Source organism: Chroicocephalus ridibundus, chromosome 1 (genome assembly GCF_963924245.1).
Source record: "Chroicocephalus ridibundus chromosome 1, bChrRid1.1, whole genome shotgun sequence".
Lineage (NCBI taxonomy): Eukaryota > Metazoa > Chordata > Aves > Charadriiformes > Laridae > Chroicocephalus > Chroicocephalus ridibundus.
The window spans coordinates 1,250,460-1,276,666 of record NC_086284.1 but is presented as its reverse complement, the minus strand read 5'-3'; the positions used below and the strand labels follow the sequence as shown (position 1 = coordinate 1,276,666).

General features: G+C 41.7%; 1 protein-coding gene across 1 annotated transcript; it reads right to left on the bottom strand.

The window, feature by feature from the left end:
* Positions 1-3,128: 3,128 nt before the first annotated feature.
* Positions 3,129-22,803, bottom strand: RAB38 (RAB38, member RAS oncogene family). Its single transcript, XM_063328152.1, has 3 exons — positions 22,563-22,803; positions 13,986-14,266; positions 3,129-3,415 (listed from the first exon to the last, which is right to left on the bottom strand). Exons 1-3 carry the CDS (start codon positions 22,765-22,767, stop codon positions 3,263-3,265), a joined length of 639 nt encoding a protein of 212 aa, XP_063184222.1. The 5' UTR covers positions 22,768-22,803; the 3' UTR covers positions 3,129-3,262.
* Positions 22,804-26,207: the final 3,404 nt, after the last annotated feature.

Here is a 26,207-nt window from a genome sequence, read left to right as displayed (position 1 = left end):
GAGCCTGGTCCCTAATGGCCAGCAAAGAGGACATAGCACAGAATGTATCAATAAAAAAACAAGGAAATCCAACCTGTCAGGGCCTAACACAGTATAATTAAATTTTACGTTTGTTCCTGAAAGTGTATTGGCACAAACTGAACTCATTAATTCTAAATTAAAACTTTTATTCTGGCCTGCCTACAACAACCGCTTCTAAGAAGGCTCTGTTGGCTGGATACCCAGGTGGCGTTCACACATTTATTGCGTTATAGAAAGAGACTTGAGAGATTCTTATCACTTCAGTACAAATAAAAATGAACATTTGGAATTATGCAACCTCCTAAGGAAGCCTGATTCTTCATGATAGTCTTCTAGTTCTTACGGTGTAAGTATGTATGACTTTAGAACTTATACCTCACATAGTCCTTAGTCTAGAAACTGGCCAAATTCTCTCCACCATCTACCAGAGGTGGAAAATGCGCCCCAGAAGTGTGAATGCAGTGAAACCTGACACGACAGAAACAAGGGGAGCAGATGATGAGTTCATAATGTAAAACAGGCTTGTACAAACTTGCTTTTTTATTTATGTGGGGTTTTTTTAATTAATGTTATACCAGATCTTTAGCCATAGCTCTCAAACATTTGTGAAAGTTACCATTATGCTTAGTGCGTATTGGCTGGAAGCCACCAAAGACAAGTGATCTGAAGATAACTAAAACACATTGACAACTCCTATGTTTGTTGCAAGTTGAGCAAAAAAACTTCCTCTGCTTCACCTGAGGCATACAGATTCATAATTAACGCACGGGGTTCAACTCATAAAAATTTAGCCCTTTAGAAGCCATCTGAATATCTAGGTGCTTGTGTTTCTCTCAGTGTTGGCTCAAAGTATGAACTAAGTGTTATCCTTAGTAAGGCATCCATACAACTTGACATAAATAACGCTTTAAATTTGAAATAGCTGACCTGGCACTGGTTCTGAACTGCAGCTCTGCTGCGGAGATTATTAAACTAGTACCATGACATCTGTTGCAGCCACAGTTTCTGTTTGCAACCCATCTGCAGCTAATCTAATTGTCCCATGCGGCCACACGTTGCTTTATAACCTCGACTAGGTTAACTGAGGTGGAATAAATGAAGCTAATTGTTGCAGCACAGACAAGCCCTGGATAGAATTAGAGCATTAAGGCATTACAGCACCATGTATTTATGCTAGAGGGCACTCATATTTCATTCTGAGCGGTAATAGAGCTTGGCATTGGTACGAGATATATCTTCAAAGCATGGTGCCAACAGTAACTTTCAAGGAGTGCTGTGAGGTAGGTGTGTACATCAATCCCTATTTTACAGATGAGGAAACTGAGGCAGAAAGGTTAAGGTATTTGACCCAGATCACAGCAGGAGTTAAAGGATGTTTAACACAGTCGTCAAAGTATAACACTGCGATCAAGACAACTTGAAATTTACTCTTCTCGAAAAAGGCCAGCTCAGGATATATATAGATCCGTACATCTATGTGTGTGTGCAGATTAATTCCAGATGTGGCTTTTTATTTTTAAAAGCACAGACCTTGCTTTCTTATTCTAAAACTCTGTGATAAAAATATATCAGTTTCAGGCTTTAGGACGAGCACATAAAGCGTTACGTCTCTGATTCCGGCTCTCCTCTGCATTGCCTGTATAGTAACACATCATTCAGTAATAGGCTGAACTTTAGAGACCCACGAACCCCGTCGGTCTCACAGGATAAGGTCACCTTGAGGGTTTTATTTTATTTTTTCATCTTTCCTAGCCTTTCAGAGTTTCACTCCTTCATTTCCAAGTAAGTATTCCGTGAAGTATTGCAGTGGTGTCTGCAAACATGAGGTGTCATGAGATCCTGCCTCCTCCCCTCAACGCTGCTAGACACCTCTAAGGACAGAAACCCGTCTCAGAAGACAGTTCCTGCCAGCGAGAGTTCACAGCTTAGGAAGGAAAAGGCCGAGTAGGAACAAGAACAAGGAAGGGATTAGTCTATGGCGGGAGAGAAGCAAAGTTTGTCTTGCAGAGGCTTGCAGCCAGATGTCAAGACTTCTTGTCTAGACACACTTGTCTGAATGACTCCACCAGCCTGCTTTTTTTTTTGTGAGACTCTGAAAATCAACCATTACATTTCCACAGTACAACGCAATGGATTTCTGCACATATTCCAGGAGTGTTTCTTAAGATTATTTCATTTTGCTTCCTGTGATCGTTCATACAACTGTGTTTTTTAGAAAAACGTTCTCAGAAAGCAAATACCCTGCGACTCAACACAGATGAGCTCCTGAAACGTTCAGCTTTTACGTGATAGCATGGACAGGGAATTTTCCCATGAGAATCAACCTAATGGAGGGATGTATGCAGGGACTTATAGAATATATACATTTTAAACACACAGGGACAACATTCATGGCATGAAAGATGGAGAGGAAGGAACAAAATCAACGAGTGCTTTTCAGAGGAATTGCTGGCTTTCTAGAATAGGTGACCTTTCTGAAAGCTCTCAGCGCTTCGCCTATTAGACTGTATGCCTGATTCTCTGTTTTGTCACCCCTCACCCTCAACTTGTTCCATTCTGCTTCACCTGAAGATGATGCTAACACCTAGGAGAGCGTAACTCTTCAGAAAGGGTCAGCTAATACTATGTCAGGGTTCAGTCTCAGAAGGTCAGATTTTCTGAAGAACTGAATGACATGTGATATTGCTTCATGTTCAGTCCTGCCAATTCACCCAGGAGACCGAACTTGCAACAGAAATATTTCAGTGTGAGTGTTCCTGCTGTGTCTGAACAGCTCTATTTTCATTGTCATCATCATCTTCCTCATATGAAATAAGATCATTCAAGTGTGAGGCATGACAAAACAGTGCAATGGTGACGGTTGCCTGGTTAGGCTGTGGAGAAGACGGGCTGGAGGACCAATGGACAACTAGGGTATTGCTGCAGTCACATCACATATAGGAGCTTTCAGAAACCACATTGCAAAGAAATAGGTTTTGATATCACTGGTGATGCTACCCAACCAGGAAAACACAGCCGTCACCATGAGTCTTATTTTACCAGTAGCCAAAGACAGATTCAAATAGTTCCTACCAATGAATAGCTCATAGCAAATTTTACCTGTCAACAAATTATGAAAAAATTTAAGTATAATTTTGAGAAGATGGCAATCTGCTTATGGACAGTCTGGGCAGGCTGGGTACGTTGGATAAAGTATACATTGTGAATCATCGTTCAGCTCTTGCAGCAGTCTGGAAGTCTCTTAGGATTTAAAGCAAGCTGAACAACTGACAATCTTGGAGGAATTCAAGTGTGGTTTTATAATATCTGGTTCAATGGACTGGACTGGATCACTCTCGCTATCAATTATGTGTTTCACCAAGCATCTGGAAGCTTCGTTGATGTTTATATTTTCCTGCAAGTGAAAGAGAGGTTGATTAGTCAATGTTAATTACACCATGCTGCATATTTCCTGTGCATAATTAAACTTTTCTCTAGGCAACATCAACAGTTTACTTTCCTTAAAAAACAGCTTTTAAAAATTGACTGTATTAATAATGCTTACTGTAGTTTTTAAGTTAGTTAGGGTTTTTTGTATATTATGATTCATATCTCCTTCAGATGATACACAGAGATCACTTTAAATTACCCCAAACTCTTGGTGATTTGATTGCTTCAATAAACTAAACAAATAAGTGCCAGAGGGACGTTAAAGGCAGACGCCTGAAGTAACACTCCAAAATCCATATTTTACTGCTTGAGCTAATGGTTACCCTGATTTTCAAATTATTTATTTCCTATCAGAAATTACAGCCATCAATAGCACTTATTTTTTAAAGCCGTTTCCACAGTTTCAGAAAGATTTCCGTATACAATGCTCATAATGAAACCTCTGATGAACCAGATTCATTGAATAAATGACACAATCTCAAGTTATTCACAAAGCAGTAAAAAAATTTCTACATGATTCAGAGCCCCCTCCTATTTTTTGTTGAGGGTGACTTATCTCCAATGTACTGCTTCAGAAGAGAGACATCACCGGTGGTTTCATTTGTAAGACAGAAATCCCCACTTCCAGGGATTTAGAACAAAAGGCAAAGCACGTCTTTTTCTACATGTACATTCAGCAGCACGTTTGACTTGCAGCAACCCTTACTCTGTTTGTAGAATAAGCAAAGCTGAAACAGTCCGATCAGGGAGACACAGCCCAGCACAGCGTATAAAATTAGCAGTAATACTGAGTAAGGATTTTTTTTCAATGACAGCCACCGATATGTTTGGAATGAAAAGTCAGAATTTCTTGTATAAAAGGCACTCTTCCACTCTAACTGATATCATTGATCACTTATTTTGTATGACAGGAGATAGAAACCTCACTGTAGCTTCAGTCTGCTGGCAAATCGTATCTCACATACATACATATAGAAATGCATACAAATATATACGTATGTATTTATGTATATGCACATTCTACTCTTGCTCCATAAAGATTATGTTTTATTTGCACTGTAAGACTGACCCAGGTTTCCAAGATGAATCTGGAGCCTGTTGTACTGAGACCATAAACACCCACACAGAGTGCCATGAAGTCTACCTTCATCTGATCCTCAGCATCGATTCAGCATCACTGATAAAATAACCTGTAAAATTTGACATGTGAAACCTTTTTTTACTGCCTGTGTATGTTCAAAGAAGTCAGATGAGTTGTTAAATTATGCAATTCAACTACAAGAAAAGGAAACTTAGGCACATGTGTGTGTGTCTTGGTAGAGATGGTACAATTACATGAAGATCAAAAGCTAGAATAACGCATTCTGTGAGGCTGATTTCTAATCCCCTTGCAATCAATGGCAAAGCCCCACGAACTCCATTGACCTTCCCTTTGCACCACAGTAAAGAGTTGAAATCTGGGAATCTGACTGAAATGTTAGTTAGTGCCAAGATTTCACAGGTTTCTTCAACTACACAAGTGAACTTAAATATTTGAACTTAGACCTGTAAAGAATATCAGTCGGTTGTGAAAAACCAAATCTTTAGACAAGTCATTTACATACTAACCCCTAGAAAGTAATACGGAGCTGGGAATCAGCTCTGTACTGAGATGTTAAAATGTTAGTGTATCACATGGCGCTCTCAGACCAGGCAAGCAAATTCCTCGAGCGTGCACCAAAAGTCTTTCTCAGAACACTGTGAAATTTTATTAGAAAAAAACTGACAAGGAAAAATATCTCTCAGTACTGCTTAGAAAGCCAAAGACCAATCTAATTGCTAAAGATTGCTAAGTGGACAAAAACACACACGAAAAAGTCTTTTCCATTGTGTTTTCCATTATTAATGGACTGGGAAGCATTTCATTTATCCATGTGCTGCGTCTCTCTTGGGATGGCAGCATGTATTTTTTCAATAATGTCTTAGTGACTATCTGAGATTGTGCCCAAACTGGTTAATGTTCAGATGTATTAACAGAAACCCTCTTTGTCAGAGGCTTAAGGTCATCATTTTATAAGAGTGGGAAAGGGGGAAGGAACCCCAGCCCACAAAAGGGTGAAATGGGTATAGGTGGACATCCCTAATCCCCACTGGTGGTGGACAGAAGTCCATGTGCCAGACCCAAGCCTAAAAATTCAGGAGGAAAAAACAATGCTGTTTTACTTCAGCCAAAACTCAAACCACAGCGAAATTGGATTATTAAACCTCTTTTTAAACCTCTGTAGCTTTTTTGGGGAAGAAAGCCAAATTTGAACATGCAAGTATTGTGTTGACATAAAAAAAAATCAAAATATTGAATATTTGGAATATGAAAATTAAATGGTTCTTTTTTTCTGGATTGCTCTTTCTCCATTTTAATGAAATTATTTGCCAAATTTGACCTGTATTCCTTATTATGTTGTTAAATGCATTTTGGATTGACTCTGCTGTTTCCCTGGTGGGTGTCTGCCCAGGCCTACCGAATATCTGTGAAATGGGATTAGATACAGATACAGATCGTTGCCGGCTCTGGCCATTCCACCTGAAAAGCCTTCTGCTTTCGGTCCGTGCCCGCCTTCCTCTCTGCCGGGGCACCATCCCTTCAGAGGCGCCTGCTGAAGTTTGTGACCCAGCTCTTGCTCCTTCAAGCAAAACGTGCTGGTTTGCAAGTATTCACCGATTATTAGAATTCTGCCTTTTGTTCTGCATGAGAGGAAAGGAATAAAAAGTCCTGTCTGTAGTGTGTGGCAGATCAGAGAGGCATTTTCTAATCCCGAACATTTCTATGAAATGTTAAAGCTGTGGGGACGAAAATTGCTACCGGGGGAGAAGGGGAGCAAGAGAGGAAGGGTGACCCTGGCAGACAGCACAGCTGGTTTTGAGCTTGTGTCTACCTCCAGCCTTCTCCTGGGGTTCAGATGACAACAGGCACATGGTACAGATGAGAAGCAACATGTCAAGTCACTCGCTGCGAGGAGCCTGTGCTGGTGCCAACAAAGCACCTCCTGCTGTCCCCGCTCTGTGCCTTGACCGCTTCCTTTCTGATGCTACTACTGCCTTCTGCCACAACCCTAACCCTAGGCTGTCTGCTCCCTGTCCTGGATCTGTATCCTGCTCTGTCTAATGAAATATCGATTTCTGCACCTCTCCTCCTCCAGTGTGTTTTGCAAAAAAAAAAAAAAAAAAAACAAACAAAAAAACCCAAAAACCAGAAATCAATATTCTGCTAGGCAGCGAAGCAGCTGCAGATGGTAGAAGGTGATCTGCTATCCAAACACAGACACCCAGGCCCCTGGTAATTTCAGAGAGCAGGAGGTGTTGAAAGGCAATCGAGGGAAGGACAGAGAAAAAGGAGCAGGTGAAAATCCACCCAACAAATACAAAGAGACCAACAAGCGAAGCTTAAGAGAGGAACAATCACAGACATTCTACCAATTCTACTGAAACATGAAAACAACCCCAATTACGCTTAAAAATAAAATATGTTTCAAAAAAGAAAGAAAATATAGGTGAGACAACAGAGTGAAATAATGTATTTCAGAGGGTGTCTATGTTGAAATGCCTTAACTGTCATCTCCCTTATGGCCTTTGTTCTACACAAAACACTACAGGATTGTGACGATTGCTGCAGTTCAGACTTTTTTCTTTTGCCTCCTCTCCTCTCCTCTCCTCTCCTCTCCTCTCCTCTCCTCTCCTCTCCTCTCCTCTCCTCTCCTCTCCTCTCCTCTCCTCTCCTCTCCTCTCCTCTCCTCTCCTCTCCTCTCCTCTCCTCTCCTCTCCTCTCCTCTCCTCTCTTGTCCAAGTTGTGAATCCAGCCCCAAGTGACTTCCCCTGCGTCAACCTGCCAACGTCTGCCAGAGCAAGGACCTGAACCCAGCTCCTGCGATGATCTCTGACTAATCGAACCGGTCTCTCTCTTGACCCCATCAAGAAGGAATGCAAAAGTGAAAATCAGCACATGCTACTCTTTATTCTATTACCAAACAAAGCAAGGCAAAGAAAATAACTCTGAGCAGTCTCTGAAAGCCAGAGAGGAACACTGGAAGACACAAATGAAATTACAGTCTGCTGTGTAGATCGATCTCCTTCAAATGTACGTTTTCAAAGGGCAGTTTTAGGGAAAGGAGAGCAACTGAGGGCAGCGAAGTAGAGCTGCATGATTTAAAACCTTTGAACCTATTGCTATGGGAAATAACGTAGTCTTGTAACACAACGATCAACTGAAAGGAAAATAAATACTTTATTGAATGTGTCTCAAAGCAGCACATAAGCTCAGCAAGCTTCTTTGCATTCTGGATTGCCTTCCCCCTCATCTGTCAGCTCTAATGCAGACGCAGAACATTAACATTTAGAGCATTCCATTTTAATATATGAAATAAATCCTCTCAGACTAGACTGGCTCTTAGCTCTTTACAGAAGAAAAAAGGCCTCTGCTAGTTTTATGAGCCTGTCTCACTTCCAAATGAAACCCTTCTTTGCCATGCAGACATCTTAGGTTTGTCTGTCTGGTTGCTTTCTGGTATAAAAGTGCTCGTTTTCTACACTTGGGTGGTTTCCTCCTCTGGCTGAACCTGGTGCTTCTGAGTCTTGCCTCGAAAGTCAGTGTGAAGAACAACGTGTATGCGGGCATAGCTGCCCAACGTGGGCACGTGGGCAGGTCTGAGCCAGCACCACTTAGAGATGTGACCTTAGACTCCACTACTGCAGTTAAAGGAAATCAACTTGCCTTCAGTAAACATTTACAAATTCTGAAATATTCAGGTATTAGATGGGCACCTAGTGAGAATCACATCGCTTCCACATTTTATTTCTATAATGCGCTAAAATCAGGAGCAGGGGTATGACTTTGAAGACGTTTTGACCTGCAGTCCCCTGGAGCACACAATCTGAGGGAATGGCTCCATGTGCTCCCTTAGCAGAGCTCCCTTGGAAGCCACGGGCAGCAGAGCCTTATTAAGATGTTGTGCCATACTGTTGTTGTTGTGTTTCTAGGAAAACACAACCTAACAAGTTAAAAGCCATCCGGATGCACGAGCATGAAATTCATGGACGTGCACTGCCATGACTGCAACCCTGAGAACAAGGTAATTTATGTAATTGAATTCTTGGAGCTGGTTGGATATTCTGCAACAAAATTGTTGGACTAAATGACCTCCAGACGTTCCTACCGACCTCAGCATTTCTGTGACTCTGAATTTTCAGCTTTTGGCCAGCACTAAATAACATATTTCATAAGAGTGATACAGAGAGCTATAGGACAGCTCTAATACCTCCAGGATGATCTGAAGCAAATCCTCTTCTTTTAGTCACAGGAAACAAACTCTGTAGAGGATTCTGCACAGAGTGACTGTATATCTGCACTGAAAGCTTCTGCTTTAGGTGTCAGCTTCATTTCTTGGCTTATGGCAGAAGCTGAAATATTTTCTAAGGCTCTATGCAGTGAGATTGGCTAGGCGTTTTTTTTGAGTGAATTAAAAAGACAATGTAGGGAACTAGACATCCCTAACTGGGTCTGGAAGTCTCAAATGGATTGCTTTGGTTTCAGTTACCAGATCAACAGATTAGCTGTAGTGTGTCAGCCTAATTCAAATACATGTCCAAACCTCATTTGTCTTTATGGAAATCAAAGCCACATATCCTGTTCCTCTGCAAGTCTACAGAATAGCTTGGGTTTTTCATCTTTCGTAATAATTGTCCAGTCAGAAGAACTGAATAATACGATTTAAACAAGGGCTAGAAGAGCTTGGTTCATTCACAGAGCTCATTGGTAAGATGAACAGAATTGCTGTTCTTGCTTTGTGGAGGAAGATGATGGATCAGGGGAGAGAGTGACTTTCTGAGGGTCACCTGGTAGACCAGTGGCAAAGAGGACTCCTCCTAGTCCAGCATTTGGGCGCTATGACACACTGCGGACTGCCTGTCAGACAAAAGCTGGAGAAAGGACACACCATCCGAGTTTCCAAGAGGAAGAAAGACTCTGTAACTTTTTCCTGGTCCAAACAGGATGTGTCCAAATAGCCCAGAGCCTCATTGCTCATTCCGTCTCCAGGCCATGGTGCTCAGCAGCAAGGGGCTGTGTGCTTGGCCTAGTTTGGTAAGGGTCTGAAAAGCACAGCTACCAGCCCTTCTGGGCAATTTGGACAAAACGTAAATGTCTTTTCACCTAGTTCTGCATTGCTGACAGCAGAATTACAGCAGGGAAAAGAGGAACTCAGGCATAATCACGGCACAGCTAAGGTCAGTTTTATGGTATTTCAAGTTTTTTCGGATGCAGGTATTTTCAAGCACATTTAGTTTTGCCCGACTTGTCTGTTTTGATGCACAAGTTCCATTTTCATTATAAAGTGATAATAAGCTTGAAATCGCTGCTTTTCTAATCCAAGTCAAAAGCTCACCTCCTTGAACTCGGAATGGTGGTGAAAACAGTTTAAAGGCTTGGCAATGGCCGTGGAGCTCTCAGCTACTCTGGCCACATGTGGGATAATTAAATGTGTGACAGAAATTTCCTTCCTCCAAAAAAAAAAGCATTTTTCACAGTAGTTGTGGTAATGAAACTTATTAAAGGATTTACGATTAAGGTTAGTTTGTGACTATGTGGGGACACGCCTTTTAGGGCAATGAAGCTGGTGAAGGGCCTGGAGAATAAATCTGATGAGGAGCGATTGAAGGAGCTGGGACTGTTTAGTTTGAGGAAGAGGAGGCTGAGGGGAGACCTCATCACTCTCTACAACTACTTGAAAGGCCATTGTAGAGAGGTTGGTGCTGGTCTCTTCTCACAGGTAATTAGTGATAGAACAAGAGGGAATGGGTTCAAGCTGCAGCAGGGGAGGTTTAGGCTGGACATGAGGAAAAAAATCTTCCCAGAAAGAGTGGTCAGACACTGGAACAGGCTGCCCAGGGAGGTGGTGGAGTCACCATCCCTGGATGTGTTTAAGACTCGTTTAGATGTGGTGTTGGGGGATATGGTGTAAGGGAGAACTTTGTAGAGTGGAGTTGATGGTTGGACTCAATGACCCCAAGGGTCTTTTCCAACCTAAATGATTCTATGAGTCTATGATTCTTTTAGACTGCAATCAATATGAACAAACCAGGTAATCATATGTAAAAGAGACCAGGGTCTCCACCAGATATATGCTGATACGCGTAACTTATGACTCTCCTGCATTGTGCTGTTGCCCCACAAGGCCCTTCTTACACGGCAAACTATCAGAACAAGTGCCATCTTTGCAGGGAGCAGACGATTGGAACAGGCTGAATATTTCCTTTAGATTAATGTAAGAATCAAAACTAGTATGTAAGAACACATTAGGTGGCTCAAATGTTTTATATTTAAGTTGTTAACTTAAGAAAAACAGCACCAGGGAATAATATAGTGATGTTTTTTGGTGTAATCTGCCAGTGCTATAGACAAAAATTTCAAACCATTGACAGTTTGAAATATGGTAGGAACATATATAGCATGTTACTTTCTGCAAGGCAACCAGAACTAAAAGATGAATTTTTATAAATAACCACCTTTGTTTTTCCAAAATGCATAAATCATATTCAGTTTGCTCTGAAGGCTATAAGATTTCCAAGCACGTCTCCAGAAAACCTCTGGAGATCTAATTATTCCAGGATACCACAAAAAAGAGTTATTACTTATTTGAACTGCTAGCTGCAATATGATGACTTCGCTGTCACTGTTATTCTGCTTCAGAAAAAGAGTTTCTATTCTCTACAGCAAACATAGCTAGGTTCTTTCCCCAGACCTGAGTTCAATTATTTAAAATGCCCTAGGCTGAAAGAATACTAGATACATGTTGCATCCAATATTTTAAAAAATATCAGTAATAATAACTTTTGTTCAGAAAAAAAATGTGTAGGTTCTGGTTCAGAATGTAGACCCAGTGGGGAAATTACTTGGATTTAACTTAGCCTAAATGTCGTGATTCTACCATCTTTAGTGAAATTACTCTTCTTTGCATCATTTTAAAGTCAGGAGCCTCCAGTTCTGGGTGGAAATTAGGTGTGGGGATTGCAGAACAATAGATCCAAGCCTTTAGTCTATAGCAGCAGAGAACAGACTGGTAACAGTCAGGTGTCCTCCATTTTCACCACTCCCTTCACCATGGCTGTTGAAGACAAGTCTTGTCATAGCTGGACTTCTTCCTGTTCCTACGTGATTGCACTGGAAACCTGAGGACTGCTTGAGTTTCTGAGTTAAATAAAGTAAGAAGTATTTTTGTTCAAAATAACTGAAAATCCTAGTTCTATGTGGTTTAGAAAAACTGGTACTGAATTTCCCTCTGTTGTGACTTTTTTAAACTTTTCATGTCCTTTACGCTTCCATAGTTCTGCCCAAGACTGGGTCCGTCATCACAGTAAAACCTCTCTGCCACCTTTGAAATTGTCTGTACATTCATTCTCTGCCATGACCTGCAACGGCCCTTGGCACGATAAATGTGGTTGCTCTTTTTAAGAGGTGGACAGGTGCTTGCTGTGGATTGATGTGTGGAATTCGTTGTACAGATTTCCTTCACATAGGCCAAAGAGCAGTGACCGGCTGCATGACTTTGCTGATCCGGACCTAGAATAATGAAACTATGGCCCTGTATTGTTTAAACAGTGTTCCATCCTGTTCTCACTCATTCTCTTTGAAGTATTTTAGATGCAGGCATTTCAAAACAATCTGTTATTCATTTCTCTCCACATGACTTTTGTGACGGATTTGCCCTCAGGTCATAGTTTGCAGTGAATTGGTTCTTATCACCAGGAAATGTAGACTCACGTACATGTCAGAAATGAAGAAGAAGTAATTCTGAAGAAAACAGCCATACACAGTGTTACACATCATTATTGAACTGGAGCCCAAATACTCGCAACCAGACATTTCATGTTAGGTGTGTCCTGAAAGACAGTTGGACACCTAACAGTATATTAAAAAGAGGCAGAATATGTAATTCTTATACCAATAATAATAATTTGTCCTGTAACAATCCCCTTAATGCCCCACATCTTCTTGTAGCTGCTATTCTAAATGCTTTGCCATCTATATTTTCTTTTTTTTTTTTTTTTTTTTGCCTGGAATAATTAGCTTTCTGCCATAATTATCACAAAGAAGCTGATGTAAGAGATCTTGGCCTCTTTCTTAACGAGAACTAGACACAGTCCATAGTAAAAGTTTGGTTATCCTAGAGAGGAGCACTGGATTCTGGTGGCCTCATCCAGCAGAAATCATCAGAGATCCACAGATCTGAATTCAAATCAAGTCCTGCACATGCAGGAACGTGAAGTACCCTGTTTGTAGAGCAAGATAATTTACACACTGACCTAGACCCAAATGTCTCTCTAAAAATTGCATTTTGAAGAAACAGTGACTGGTTTTGAGACCAATCCAGTAGGAAGGCAAAGACGCTGACCACAAAGACATCTCAGCCCAGAGCTCACGCAATGCTTGAGGCAGACTAGGACATGCTGCTAGTCCCCTTACTTCTGCTGATTACAGGTAGGTCTTCTTTTAAGTACTAATGCTTAAAGAAGTCAAGATCAGTAAGGTAAAATACAAGTACATACTCCAAAGGTTCTTAAATAACTTTCCTGAAGTGCTTAAGAGAAATTAAAAAATCGAATGTAGCATTTTGGCTTTCAGTCTACTAACAATCTAGGTCAGACCAGAGCCAAACTTTTCACATTTAAAACATCCAAACGTTCTCCAAAGCTGTTAATGATGGCACTAGGTTTCATAATCAGAGAATACAATAAATATAACATCCACTGAGCTGTTGTGTTCAAATCAATATTTCACACGCCAGGTCTCCAAATCTTGCATGCGGTGAGAAATCTCAAATCGATGTACAGGAGCACTGTACCCTGGGCCTTCATACTCAGAAAGTCCCAGTGCCCTTTCTGATTTTTATCTCCATTTTCTTAAAGGCACTCAGGAAACCAAGGCAGGAACTGAACCTCAGTGCAGCTCATTCAGCACTTTGACCACTGACCTTTCTTTCCTCCCCAGATATGTGATTTTTTTGAAAAGGCTTTTGAGAATGAGAGCTTATAACAGTAAGCATCGTACAAGCTCTACGATAGACTGACTTTTTTCCTGGGATCTAACACAATCAAACCATTGTCTCAAATCAGCATTTCTCAGACAAAGTGGTTATATAAATACTTAGAGATAATATTCACTGTTAGGAATGATGAAAAATATCCTCATATCATTCATAAGAGCTAGCTTTTGTGTCTTGCCAAAGGTCGTCTTCCTCCCCAGGCTATGACCCAGTAAGTTGTTGACCAGTTACATATTTTAGTGCTGGCCTATCATACTAGACCAGCCGCATGTCAGAACGTTGCACATAATTTGCTTTGCAATAAAAAGTCAAAGCCAAATAGAAATGTATTAATTTAAAAATTCACCTTTAAGTAATTCCACCAAGAGAAGAGATTTGCAAGGTACACATTTTGACTGAGTGAACTGTTTAGGAACCAATTTCTCTGTACTTGGAGAAGCATTTAAAAAGAATTGGAAACATTACCTTGGCAGATGTTTCAAACCAGCCCACGAACCCATTCTCTTTGCAGAACTGATCCATCTTGATGCCGTTGTTCATAAGAACATCTATTCCCTGGTCGCATTTGTTTGCTAAGAGGACTGTCGGCACAGGTTTCCCATTTGGAAGAACCAACTTAGAGTCCAAATCCTCTTTCCATTTTGTCACTGCTTCAAACGTTGCAGGTCTTGTAACATCAAAGACAATAAAGGCCCCCATGGCCTCTCTGTAATATACCCTGGTCATGTTTCCAAATCTTTCCTGACCTGTGATGAAGAAAGTAGGAGGGGGGAGGAAAAAAAAACACCACCTTGTAATAATCACTGCTTCCAATCTAGCTCAATATTTCACACAGCAGGTTTTCTAAGAGAACATTACTGAAGGTAGGACTCCATTTTTTAGGTCTCTGGAAAACTACTCTTTGTCTAAATAATTGTAAGTACCATGCTAGACTCAGTTGTATGAAAATGCAAGAGAGTACAGCATGAAAAAGGAGTTTTAAAGCAAACATCCAAGGAAATTTGATAACTTTATGACAAGCTTGAACTTCAGTGTACACTCTTATTAAGCTGCCAAGTTTCTAGATCTGTGGACAGTACCAAGGGTCTTGGTGTGCGTTATAGGACTTTAAACAGGAGGCACAAAAGATCTAGGTACCAGATTGGAAACTCCTGGGAAACATATGGTATTATGTGTGAAACATCTAACACAACTGATCTGCTCAGGCATGAAGAGGATCCCGCATATTCTCATGCAAGAGGTAATAATCAACAGCAACATAATTAAGCTCTGGAACCATACCAGGCATAAGAGTCATTATGAATTCACTTTTACTGGCAAACGGAAACACAGGGGTGATAAAGGTGAATTTAAAGCCTTACATACGTGGAAAGTGTTCTAAGAAATGGCACAGCAATGGCGATATGAAGAGCTGAATTGCTCCAGTGAAAAGATCTGGGAGGAGAGGTTTCACTCTAGATCTGTTCAGAAGATTTATGGTTTTATTTGCTGAATTCAAAGTGTTTTCTGGGAAGTTATTTACAGTATTTTTGTGAGCTAACTATATATTCGTATACTCAAATACGGGCATTTGTAAATATCTATCATTTTGTTGTAAATATCTATCATTTTGTATGATTAACAGTGTAAAAATTAACACACCTGATGTCAGGATGTGGTATGTTGGTTAGTTATGCATTTGTTAATATAAATGTTGTTTTCATGGGAAGTTTTAAAAAAAATGTTCCAAGAATGGAAATAAATTACAGAGAATTTTTCTTGAAGAGTGAAAAAATAGCACTTCCATTGATGTCTACTGCTGAGCTGTGATCCAAAAAAAAAAAAAAGAATTTTAAATTGCTGAAACATCTCACAACAACAGCAGTCTTTAAGCAAGAGAACTCTTGTATTTAACCATATGCTTCCATAGCTGAAAAAAGTGCTTTGAACATAGACAACATTCACTGGAAACCCGTTTCTAGCCTTATTTTCTCATTGTGCATAATTTTGAGTAGGTTAGGAAGACAAGAAGATCGGCAGTCTGCCTCTGACCCTAAGAAGGTTACCTGTGGAGGTTTTATCTGATGGAAATTGCGCTGTCAAATGTAAGGCTGGGTTGGGAACTGAAGAGTGCTGATTACTGGGCTTCTAGACCATTCATTTAATGGAAATAGCACTGAAGGCATGTATGGGGTCAACACCATCTGTTTGTGACGTTTATCTTTGGTTTTATGCCCTAGCTCTTGCAGCAAGGAGAAAGTCATTCACATGATACAGAAACCAAAAGTGGATGTTTGTCTTCTCCAAATTCAAGTTAAATTTTTCCTCTGCCTTAAGCAAACACTGCATCCCATTGATAAAACGAGATAGAAATATATCATTTCTGGGAAATACAAGGTCATATTGAAAATTTCTTATGGCTATGCTTTATAAAAATATCTTATGATTCCTATCAGAGCTAAATCAGAGGAATGGCTAAGTCATGTGCTATTCAATAATCTCCTTTTTGAGAAATTCTTTTCATCTGCAAGAAGGTGCCTTCAAACAAAAGTCAAGGTCTGATTAGAAACTTTGCAGTGAGGCAAGCAACAGCATATGCAATTAGGTTTTGATGCATATTGTACTTCAATGATACTTTGTACTTCTCATGCAAAGTTCTTGAGATGCCTGCACTGTACATGAGATGTAGATGGTGTAAGAACAGATAAACTTGGGCCTTACACATATTTATTGGGACACAGATCTCTGAGATAGGTGAGACATGTCGTAGAACACAAATTAAATTATTAAGTTGCAGCATAAAATCATTCATCACACATAAAGTTACCAGAGAAATAAAAGGCTCTGGTGACGATGTGATCTTCTGTCTAGTAGTGGCTCACAAAGCTCTGACAAACATTATGACACTGATTCCTCCCTCTGCTTCTAGCTGCTTTTGCAGTTACTTAGGTTTTTCACTGCACAGAAAAGCCACCATGTTCGTAAAAGCAGCTTTATGCAGGAAGACAGAGCTTACCAATTTCCGTATTCAAACACTTCAATGAAAGAGAAAGAATGGAGCTGCTGGCTGAATAAAGTGCCTAAACCCTTTCTGAAGTGGTCTTCTTCCCCATCAGTTGTGATTAATATATGAACATACCTGTCATAAAGACAGTATGCAACTTCGAATGGAAAAAGGGGTGGTTTGTAAACGACAGACTTTTAGCTTTATGTCATTTGCATAATGGCTTTACTTTTATTCAATTTACATTATGAAAAAAATGATCTCCAGTGTTTGCATTGTGCTTGGAGAGCTAAATATTGTGTCTAAGAATGCAGGAGGACTCTTTTTTCCAAAGATTCTCACTTATGTGAACAAATGCCTATCTTAATAGATGAGGTGCCTAAAAATTTTTCATTTATCAGAATCGCTCATGAAAATAGGCACTGTTTGATGTATTAAAGGTGTCAGAACCTGGCCTTAGGTTTTCAGCAACACAATGGCTGAGGCAGTAATTAGTCTAGAAAATAGATCAACCATTAGGTATTCAGCGGTGTCTCGCAGGCAGCCTTGAACATTAGAATCTGCTTTATTGCAAGAAGGACTGGGGAAGGTGGGTTTTGCTTTTCATTGGAGGGGTCAGAAACTTGTGAAATATTTTTTTGATCTGGCCCATTGTACTTGACTGCATCCCTTGCAAGGCCACTGGCATCTGGTGGCTGTGGCCTTTGCCACGAGTCTGATGGCCTTTGCCCACAGAGACGGTGCTTTACATTGGGGTTCCTGCCCTAATTCAGGTTCTAAAAAAAATTAACTGGGTGTATCTAAGATTAGGGTCCCTTTGTAGTCAGAGACGGAGAAGAGATATCTAGAGGGCATCTTCTCAGCAAGGACAGACATTGAAGAGTAGTCACATAAGCTTCATTATGGAAGTATTTAATCTTTACCCTCAACCCCTGGCAAGCCCAGCTTACACTCAGGTGGTTCTGAACAAGATGCTTCATTGTTAAACCAGATGAATCCTACCCCGCTTTGGAGTGAACCCAGTGAGACCAAGGTGCCAAAGCAACAAGATTTCCACTAAAGGGAAGGACTCCCTTGTCTGAACGGCACCTGCCTGCACATTGATCCTAATCTCAGTGGCCCCTATGCAGCAGGGAAAGGTATCGTTTCATGGGTTTAAAGCAATTGACAGCTGAATTTTCAGTTTATAAAAATGCACCCCACATAAATTTGCCAGCATGACTTGTGCAGAAATCTACAATTTTCACTAACCACTATCATCTCTGATAAAGCTATAAAAACTAACGATAAAGTTCTAAAACTCAGATAATTTCCACCATTGCACCCACAGTATCTGAAATATATTACAGAATAAAGATGGATTAAAGCTGCCTAATGCCCAGTTTTACAATGGGTTTTACTTCTTCCCACCATCCCTCATCTTAAGAGGCAAAAGCTTCTGGGGAACCACCGTGCTTTACAGAGGGCTTCTAGCCAACACTGAGAAGGTGGAATTTGTGAACATTCAAACATTTTTTACCTTTCTCTTCACCTTTCTGAATTCTCACCCTTGAATTTAAGTCATTGTCTTTATGGATTGAAACTCGAGCCAGCCTTGAGGTGGTGTTCACCACCGCAGGATGTGGAAAAGCTGGCTGTGAGCAGGATCTGGCCCAGCGACACCCCACAAACCTAGACTGAAACAAAACCACCACAGCGAGGGACTTATTTATGTTTGCAGAACAGTAATTTCAAGGTAACTCAGCCTAGAAAGCACCATGACTATCTTAGTTACGCACCTGTACCACAACGCTTAGCAGCTGGACTGCTGAGGACGTGCTGTGCCTGGCATTAGTGAACAGTCTGCTTACTCCTTCTGGAGCATAACAGTCTTAAGAATTTTACAACTGCAGGGACATTTGCCTATATCTGTGCAAAGACTGCTGTTTCCAAAGGTGAAAGTTGCAGGGAAAGGAAATTAAACTGTTCTTTTGCCACTGGTATTGTGTGGATGTGTCCAATGCGTCGGTCCAACCCTTTATGAGGTGAGATTATAGAATCATAGAATCACAGAATGGTTCGGGTTGGAAGGGACCTTGAAGATCACCTGGTTCCACCCCCTGCCCTGGGCAGGGACACCTCCCACCAGCCCAGGCTGCTCCAAGCCCCCGCCAACCTGGCCTTGAACCCCTCCAGGGATGGGGCAGCCACAGCTTCTCTGGGCAACCTGGGCCAGGGGCTCACCGCCCTCACAGGAAAGAATTTCTTCCCCAGATCTCATCTAAATCTCCCTGCTTTCAGTTTAAAACTGTTACCCCTCATCTTATCACTAATCACTCCCTGATCCACAGTCCCTCCCCAGCTTTCCTGTAGCCCCTTTAGGTTCTGGAAGGGGCTACGAGGTCTCCCTCGAGCTTTCTCTCCTCCAGACTGATCCAGCCTTGTAAAAGCAAACCAACGCCTTTTCGGTAGCAACGAATAAAGCAGCCCACACGTACACAGAGGGAGAGATAACGGTGACGCTGACATGGCTGTGAAAAACTGGCAGGGGACGGGGGAGGCCCCGAGGTGCTGCTCTCTGCCCTCTGCTGCACCTGCAGAGCTGCTCCCCACAGTAAATCTGCGGCTGACGCTGGTCTTCAGAGGAATCTCAGGGCCGTGTGGACACGAAACATAGACAGTAGCACTGAGAGCAGCCTTGCAGAGAAGCGAATGGGAAATACAGCTGGATCGGCTGTCTGCAATAGTTGGTTTCTTCAAAATCTGTCCCGGCCTGCACCTGCAGGGCCACCCCCGCCACAGCAGCCTCATTCAAAATATGACTAAGAGTTTCTTTTAAAGCTTTTCTCCTAACAATCTGTTAACGGATTTAAAGGATACTCATACAGAGGCAGCAGAAAAGATAAGGAAAAAAAATAAAATTGACTGAGGAGCAAGATTTAAAGATGTATGACACAGCAGTAGAGGTGATGACACGCTTCAACAGGGACGTGAACACCAAAACTGAGAATTTGGGACATTCAATTAAATAAAATTGTTGGGAGGTAATTAAGGATGAGGAGAATTTTACCATGTATATCTCCTCCCACACACAGTAGTGAAAATTCAGTCCCTTGAAACTCGGGCACTTCACTGAATCAGACATAAATCGATAGGTTTTCATGCTGGTGTGTTAGAGATATCATGACATTATAAACCATGAAGTTTTGTCTAATTATTCCTGTCTAACACCCATAGCTTCAGGAATATATTATCTGTTAAAAAAAACCCAACCAAGTCTTAATGTAATAATATCTGATGCAGAACCTACCTTATCCTTGAATTAATTTTTCTAGAGCTAGTTTTCCTTATTGTTCAGCATTTATCTTTCATCTAAATAAATACAGTTTCAGCATTTTGCTATCACGTCTTATTATCATTTTGTTTACCAAATTAAAGAATACAGAAACATAAACTGCTACAGAATTATAAACTATATTTAACTCTGCAATTAGATGGCACTACATGAACTAAATTTGCTTTTTCTTCTTATGTCTGTGAAGGTAAACAAGGGTAAACTGCTTGGCCCTACCACAGCTGGAGCATGTCATGAAGTCACCCCCCGTGAAATCACCACATAAGTAAATCCTACTAATAATGTAGATAAGTTTGATACTAATTTTACTCAAATCATATTTGAGAAAATTATTTCTTGATTGTTAAACAATGTACTGCCCACCGACCCACGCTGCGAAGTGCAAGGAGGAGCACTCATCGCGCTTAGCAGTAAGTTCACTTGCTGTATAATGGAGGGAGAGGAAAGGATGTAAGAGCTAAAATGATGCCTGATATATATATACACACACACACAAATAGAGAGACAGGCACACGCACATACACATATATATTCATACATGATACATTTGCAGCATTTACTTCAGTTCAAGATGCCCTAAGTGCTAAGCCAACATCCTTCAGCTTAGTTAGAGACCGAAAATTTATTGCTTTGCCCCCAAAGCTAAACATGACCTAATAACAGAGGTCCTACCAAAACAGAGAGGACATGCTGAGACCAGAGCTTATATTTTCCTCCCTCTTATCGTCGCCTATTTGTGTTTTGCAAGTGATGATATGTAACCAGCCACTTCCATTCTCTCCATATTTCCAATCAGTTTTACTCCGCTTTCATTTTTAAGCAACCTTTTTTCTCAGCAAGCAGGTGCCTTATTCGTGATAACTTCTATGCCAGCACCACGCTGATCTGAATTCAGTGTGCTGCTTACAGAACTTGTTTTCTACGTGTATCTATCAACGGCTAAAGCTCCTTACACAGAAGTCATTAAAACTGAGACAGCAACTATTTTTATTGCCGGCCACTGTCTTGACCTTCACAGAGACGCTTTGAATTGAGCAATTCATATGAAATTTAGTACTATGCTGTAATTCTCTCTGTCACGTGTGATAACTCAGAAAGCATGCTAGTCATTCAGTACTACAACTCGGTGTAATTGCTTCTGCAGCCTGACTGAAAGCTACATCATATGATCCGCCAGCACATGATTAGTAGTGTAATAAATCTCTGAAACAAGGCACACCAAATACATTCTTTCACTCCCGATGCATTCAGAATTTACTATTAAATGCCTTTTCTCATACAGAAAAGCTTTGCTGGGTGTGCATGTATTTACTGTTATAATTGGTCACCGGTGAGCAATAAAAGCAATGGCTTCCCTATTCCAACTTTTAATAAGGAAAACTGAGCATATATGTATTTAATATCATAAAACCACAAGACCATACTGATGTGTAAAAAAGCGGAGGTGATGCATGTTTTGCATAAAGTAGCGTTGTTGCATAAGTTTTAGTACCTTGGTGCCAAATTCAGAGCTGAGACATGAGGCAGCTCGGCGTAGAAGAAAGGCACTCCCTCCGCCGATAAGAATGTCAAGAATTTTCTCATTTCACTAGTTTTACTCGGTGCCGTTCCAGAGTAGATGACTGAGCCCACAGCCCAGGCCGCAGCATAACAGCTGACATAATGCTCACCTCCCTCCCTTACTTAACAAACCTAACTTCTAAATTTAACCGAGTTTTAAAAATGCCCTCCTTTTTGCTGTAAGCTATTGTGTTCTAGCTGTACTTGAGTTCCCGCGTACACTAAATGGAAGATGATTACTTACAGCGTGCGAAATGTGCCATCAAGATAAACTGTTATGTTGCAGACTGAATCAAAAGTGATTAATTCCTAGCAAGTGGGGCGGCAAAAAAAAAAAAGGTTGTGGTTTTAATTGGAAGCCAAATATTAAAACTCTGAAGCACTGAGAGCAACAATGTCAAAGTCTTTATTTTTGAATTATGTAAGCATGGAAAGATAGATGGACTTCTATTCTTTTTCTCCCAGCAGAGAGTAAGTCATCTTTTTTTTTTTGCTTGATATTGGGATAAGGACAAGTAAACACGAGTAAATGCGTTTTAGCAACCAGGATTATTGCCAAATAGAAACACTTCTCTCTTCAAAGCACGTCAGAAGTTGTTTACATTTCATTGGGCCAAACAAAGGAAGGTAGAAGAGAGAGGAAGGAAAGGAAGAAGGAAGGTATTTTGATAAAGTAACTCAGTGATACTTTTCCCTTTTTTTTTAAACTATAAAAATAATTTTAACCATCTTACTGAATCCCTCATCTCTTCCACCAAGTTAAATAGATGTAACAAAAATTCTTGTTGCTCTCCCTCCCATCACAGAGCTCCCATCACCTGTTCGTCTAATGAGGGAAGCTGAAGGGCAGCAGCTGCAGGGGAAGAACTGGGGCATCTGGAGAGAGGCGCCCACGGCCCCACACGTGTCTGAGGGCTTGGGAGAAAAACCCGACAGGGCAGGTTTCACGCTGGCACTCCTTGTTTGGGAGTCTGCTGGCCTTAGGGAAACACCAAAATTTCAATCTGCCCTTCAAGTTTTATCTCCTCAGCCTCCTGTCCCTCCCCGCGCGGACACAGGTAGTTTCCAACGTAAAGATTGTGTCCGAGGTACAGACAATGAGTTTGGGTCTATACTTTGCATTGTCTCTGGGTGGGTTATGGAGCAAAGGGTTCTCTGTACTCACCCGCAATATCCCAGAGCTGCAGCCGTACCACAGTCTCAGCATCCCAGCTCAGCACCTTCAAGGCAAAGTCCACCCCGATGGTGGCCCGGTAGTGGGGGGAGAAGTTCTGGTGGACATAACGTTTGATGATGCTGGTTTTGCCCACTCCCAGGTCCCCGATCACCAGCAGCTTGTAGAGGTGCTCCTTCTGACTGTGCTTCTGCATCTTTCCTGTGGCTGCGGCTGCTCCCTGCGAACTGCTTGCATGCTCTGCCCGAGGAATCCTGCCAGCCCGAGGGGGAGAGAGGGAGTGAGGAACCGGGGAGGGAAGGAGAGAAGGTAGGTGGAGGCTCTTTCCCTTTGTACGGAAGCAGGATCACCAGGTCCAGCCGGCAGCCCTGCTGGGAGATGAAGTAAGCAAGGGACTGGGGAAAGAAAGTCTCCCAGAAAGTTTTGTGCGAATGTCTGCAAAGGTCAGCACGAGGTGTGGCTGGGATTAGTCTGGCTACTAAAGGCTTTGCAGGAAAAGTCATGCAAAAGCCCCTGTTCCCTGTTTCGCGCCTCGCTGGAAGGACAGGGTTTCTGTTGTACACTAGTTTTACACACTTTCTGTGATCAATGTATCACCCCATGCTTGTTTCCAGACGTCTTTAAAATGCCAGTCGGTGCAAAAAAAAAAGCAGAAATCTCCTTTCGGAGGTTTCACGCCTCCATTGAAGTGCAAAAATTAAACCAGTGTAACTTTAACTTTGGATGCAATTTGGTTTTAATCAATGTAAGTCCGTGTGAACGCAGTTATATCACTAGGAGTGGCAGTTACAGCAACATAAAGCATCTTTACATGTGCCTGTGCTGGGAGGGCTGTGTGAATTTAATTACGACAGATAAGTATTTTTAAGTTTCATTAACATAATTGCGATTGTCTGTACCTATAAGCATGCTCACATCTGCTGAATGCAGCACACAGCTCATGCTTTGTTTTTTCATACAAATGGACTAAAGTGCAAAAAATCCAGATTTATCCCATGACTCCGATAATCAGAAGTTATGAAAGCGTAACAGCATTAGAGCATATGAATGCCAGTGTCTCAACGGTCCTCTATTTTCCAAAATAAGTGATAACAAACTTGCAAACAGCTGAATGCATTTGAGTAAATCATTCCACTGACATGATTGAACCTATATTTTAAACGAAGAACACGGTGACGGTTTCAACTTGGCAGCTTAGCTGGAGACCCCTCGAGGTGTTTGATTCTTTTAACAGTTTTGATAGCAAACCCCCAGAATTTTAATACTGTGTGAAACTCATCCATGGATGATTTTTACATTTCTTGATGATCTTGATAAAACGCAAAACATATTTTACACTTAGTGAGTTATTATTTGATGGAGTTCTTATCTGAATGTGCACTGAAATGGCATTAGAAATTTGTCACCTATCCAAAAAGCTGGATTTTAGTAGGCAAAGAATTCAGAACACTTATGTTATGCAATCTTTTATAATCAGTCTTCAAACTCAAAAGTTTGTATATATGTATACACACAAAGTGGAAAACAGGCAATTTGAGGAGGAAAATGTCTTCTTTTCCTTGAAGCTTTTTATTTTTAATAAAGGGTCTTTTCTTAATAAGACAAATTCTCTTTCCCAAAACAAGCTGTCATTTGTATCCTTCTGTTTGAAAAAAAAATTTTAAAGGGCTTAGCCTTGTTAGCTACGGACATCATAAAAAACTACAATTTGAGAATCAAACTAGTGCACTCCAGCTACTACCTTTGCATGATTCGAGCTTATTATTGTTGCTACTGTCCGTGTGCGGTCTGTGAGTCTTACCTTCGCAGCACTGCCGTTTTCAGAGAGCATCCAATGCCCAGCGCTCCTAAGCACTCATGATTCCCCTCTAAAGTTGAAGATTTCCCATTTTTAGAGCTTAAAAATGAACAGGCTAAGAGGGTTTAGTAATTTATGAAATGACAAAATTGGTGTTTTAGATGAGGCTGAAATTACATCTGATCTTTTATCGTTCTTCGATGATGGCCAATGCTCAGAGACCAGTGCATGGAAGGTCACTGTGAGCAGATATTACGTAACTGGAGGTCTAAGGCTATTAGTAAGTGTAGTTAGAGATTGGCCTACACCCAGAAGCATGAGGCTTTATGTCTCTTCCAAAGTTTTTGTTAGCATTAGCTATAAATAGCTCTGGATAATCGTGGTGTTTGTTTAGTTTCCAATTCTTTGAATACGGCTAAATTCTTGGCCCCAGCAACGCCCTGGTACAACAAGCTCCTCATAGGCTTGATAAAGGTCACTCCAGGATGGCAGTAGGGTTACAAGCAAGGTGTTCAGCAAGGTGTTCAGATGTGGGGTGAGCATGCAGGAGGCTTCATTGCATTTAGAAGGATTATTCATTGAGCTACAGTGAAGCATGGACTGAAGCATCTTGACGAGCAAAACCTGTACCCAGATCTCCTAAATCCATGGTGACTTGGCTTTTATAGATGCCTCTTGCTGAATGCTCCCGAAACAGAATCATAGAATCTTCATGATTGGAAAGGACCTTTGAGATCATCGAGTCCAACCATACACACACAAAAAAACCCAAACCACAAAACCCCCAACAACCTACAATCTCTGCCACTAGAGCATGCCCTGAAGTGCCACATCTAGATGTTTCTTAAACACCTCTAGGGATGGTGACCCAACCCCCTCCCTGGGCAGGCTGTTCCAGTGCCTGACCACTCTTTCACTAAAGTAATTCTTCCAAATATCTAATCTAAACCTCCCCTGCTGCAGCTTCAGCCCATTTCCTCTGGTCCTGTCATCATTCACCTGGGAGAAGAGGCCAACACCCACCTCTCTACACCCTCCTTTCAGGGAGTTGTAGAGGGCAATGAGGTCTCCCCTCAGCCTCCTCTTCTCCAAGCTGAACATGCCCAGCTCCCTCAGCCTCTCCTCATATGCCCTGGTCTCCAGACCCCTCACCAGCCTGGTGGCTCTCCTCTGGACATGCTCCAGCACCTCAATGTCCCTCTTGTACAGAGGGGCCCAGAACTGAACGCAGCACTTGAGGTGAGGCCTCACCAGTGCCCAGTACAGAGGCACCATCACTTCCCTGCTCCTGCTGGCCACGCTGTTCCTGATACAAGCCAGAATGCTGTTGGCCTTCTTGGCCACCTGGGCACGCTGTTGGCTCATGCTGGCTCCACCAGCACCCCCAGGTCCTTTTCTGCTGGGCAGCTTTACAGACACTCTGCCCCAAGCCTGTAGTGTTGCTTGGGGTTGTTGCGACCGAAATGCAGGACCCAGCACTTGGCCTTGTTAAACCTCATACAGTTGGCCTTGGCCCATCGGTCCCACGGCCATGTGGGAAGGCAGGTAATTTTGTCTGCTCGTGTCTTAAGAGATCCCTGCAAGACTTGTTTGACGATGCCAGCCAATCCCTTCAGGCACACAACCAGGTTACGGTGACTCAGTGATTTGCTGCAGGCAGTGGTGTCCAGGGACGCGTCCTTAGCCTGGAGCTGATGCGATGCAATCTGTCTTCGCTGAGACAACAGTTAAGGGCAGTTAATATAAACCCTATTAGCTTGCATTTGCCACCCACAGGTAGGGGTAGGTAGTTAGCATGGCTCAGCTGACGGGAGTAACTTGTTTATCTGGGAGAACCA

What these genes read in the sequence shown, in the direction of transcription:
- RAB38 (XM_063328152.1), bottom strand. Translation starts at nt 22,767, where the DNA reads ATGCAGAAGCACAGTCAGAAGGAGCACCTCTACAAGCTGCTGGTGATC. An exon ending in GCAGCTCTGGGATATTGCGG is followed by an intron (nt 14,267 to 22,562) that starts GTGAGTACAGAG and finishes TCTTCATCACAG; the next exon opens with GTCAGGAAAGATTTGGAAAC. An exon ending in GGTTTGAAACATCTGCCAAG is followed by an intron (nt 3,416 to 13,985) that starts GTAATGTTTCCA and finishes TTTCACTTGCAG; the next exon opens with GAAAATATAAACATCAACGA.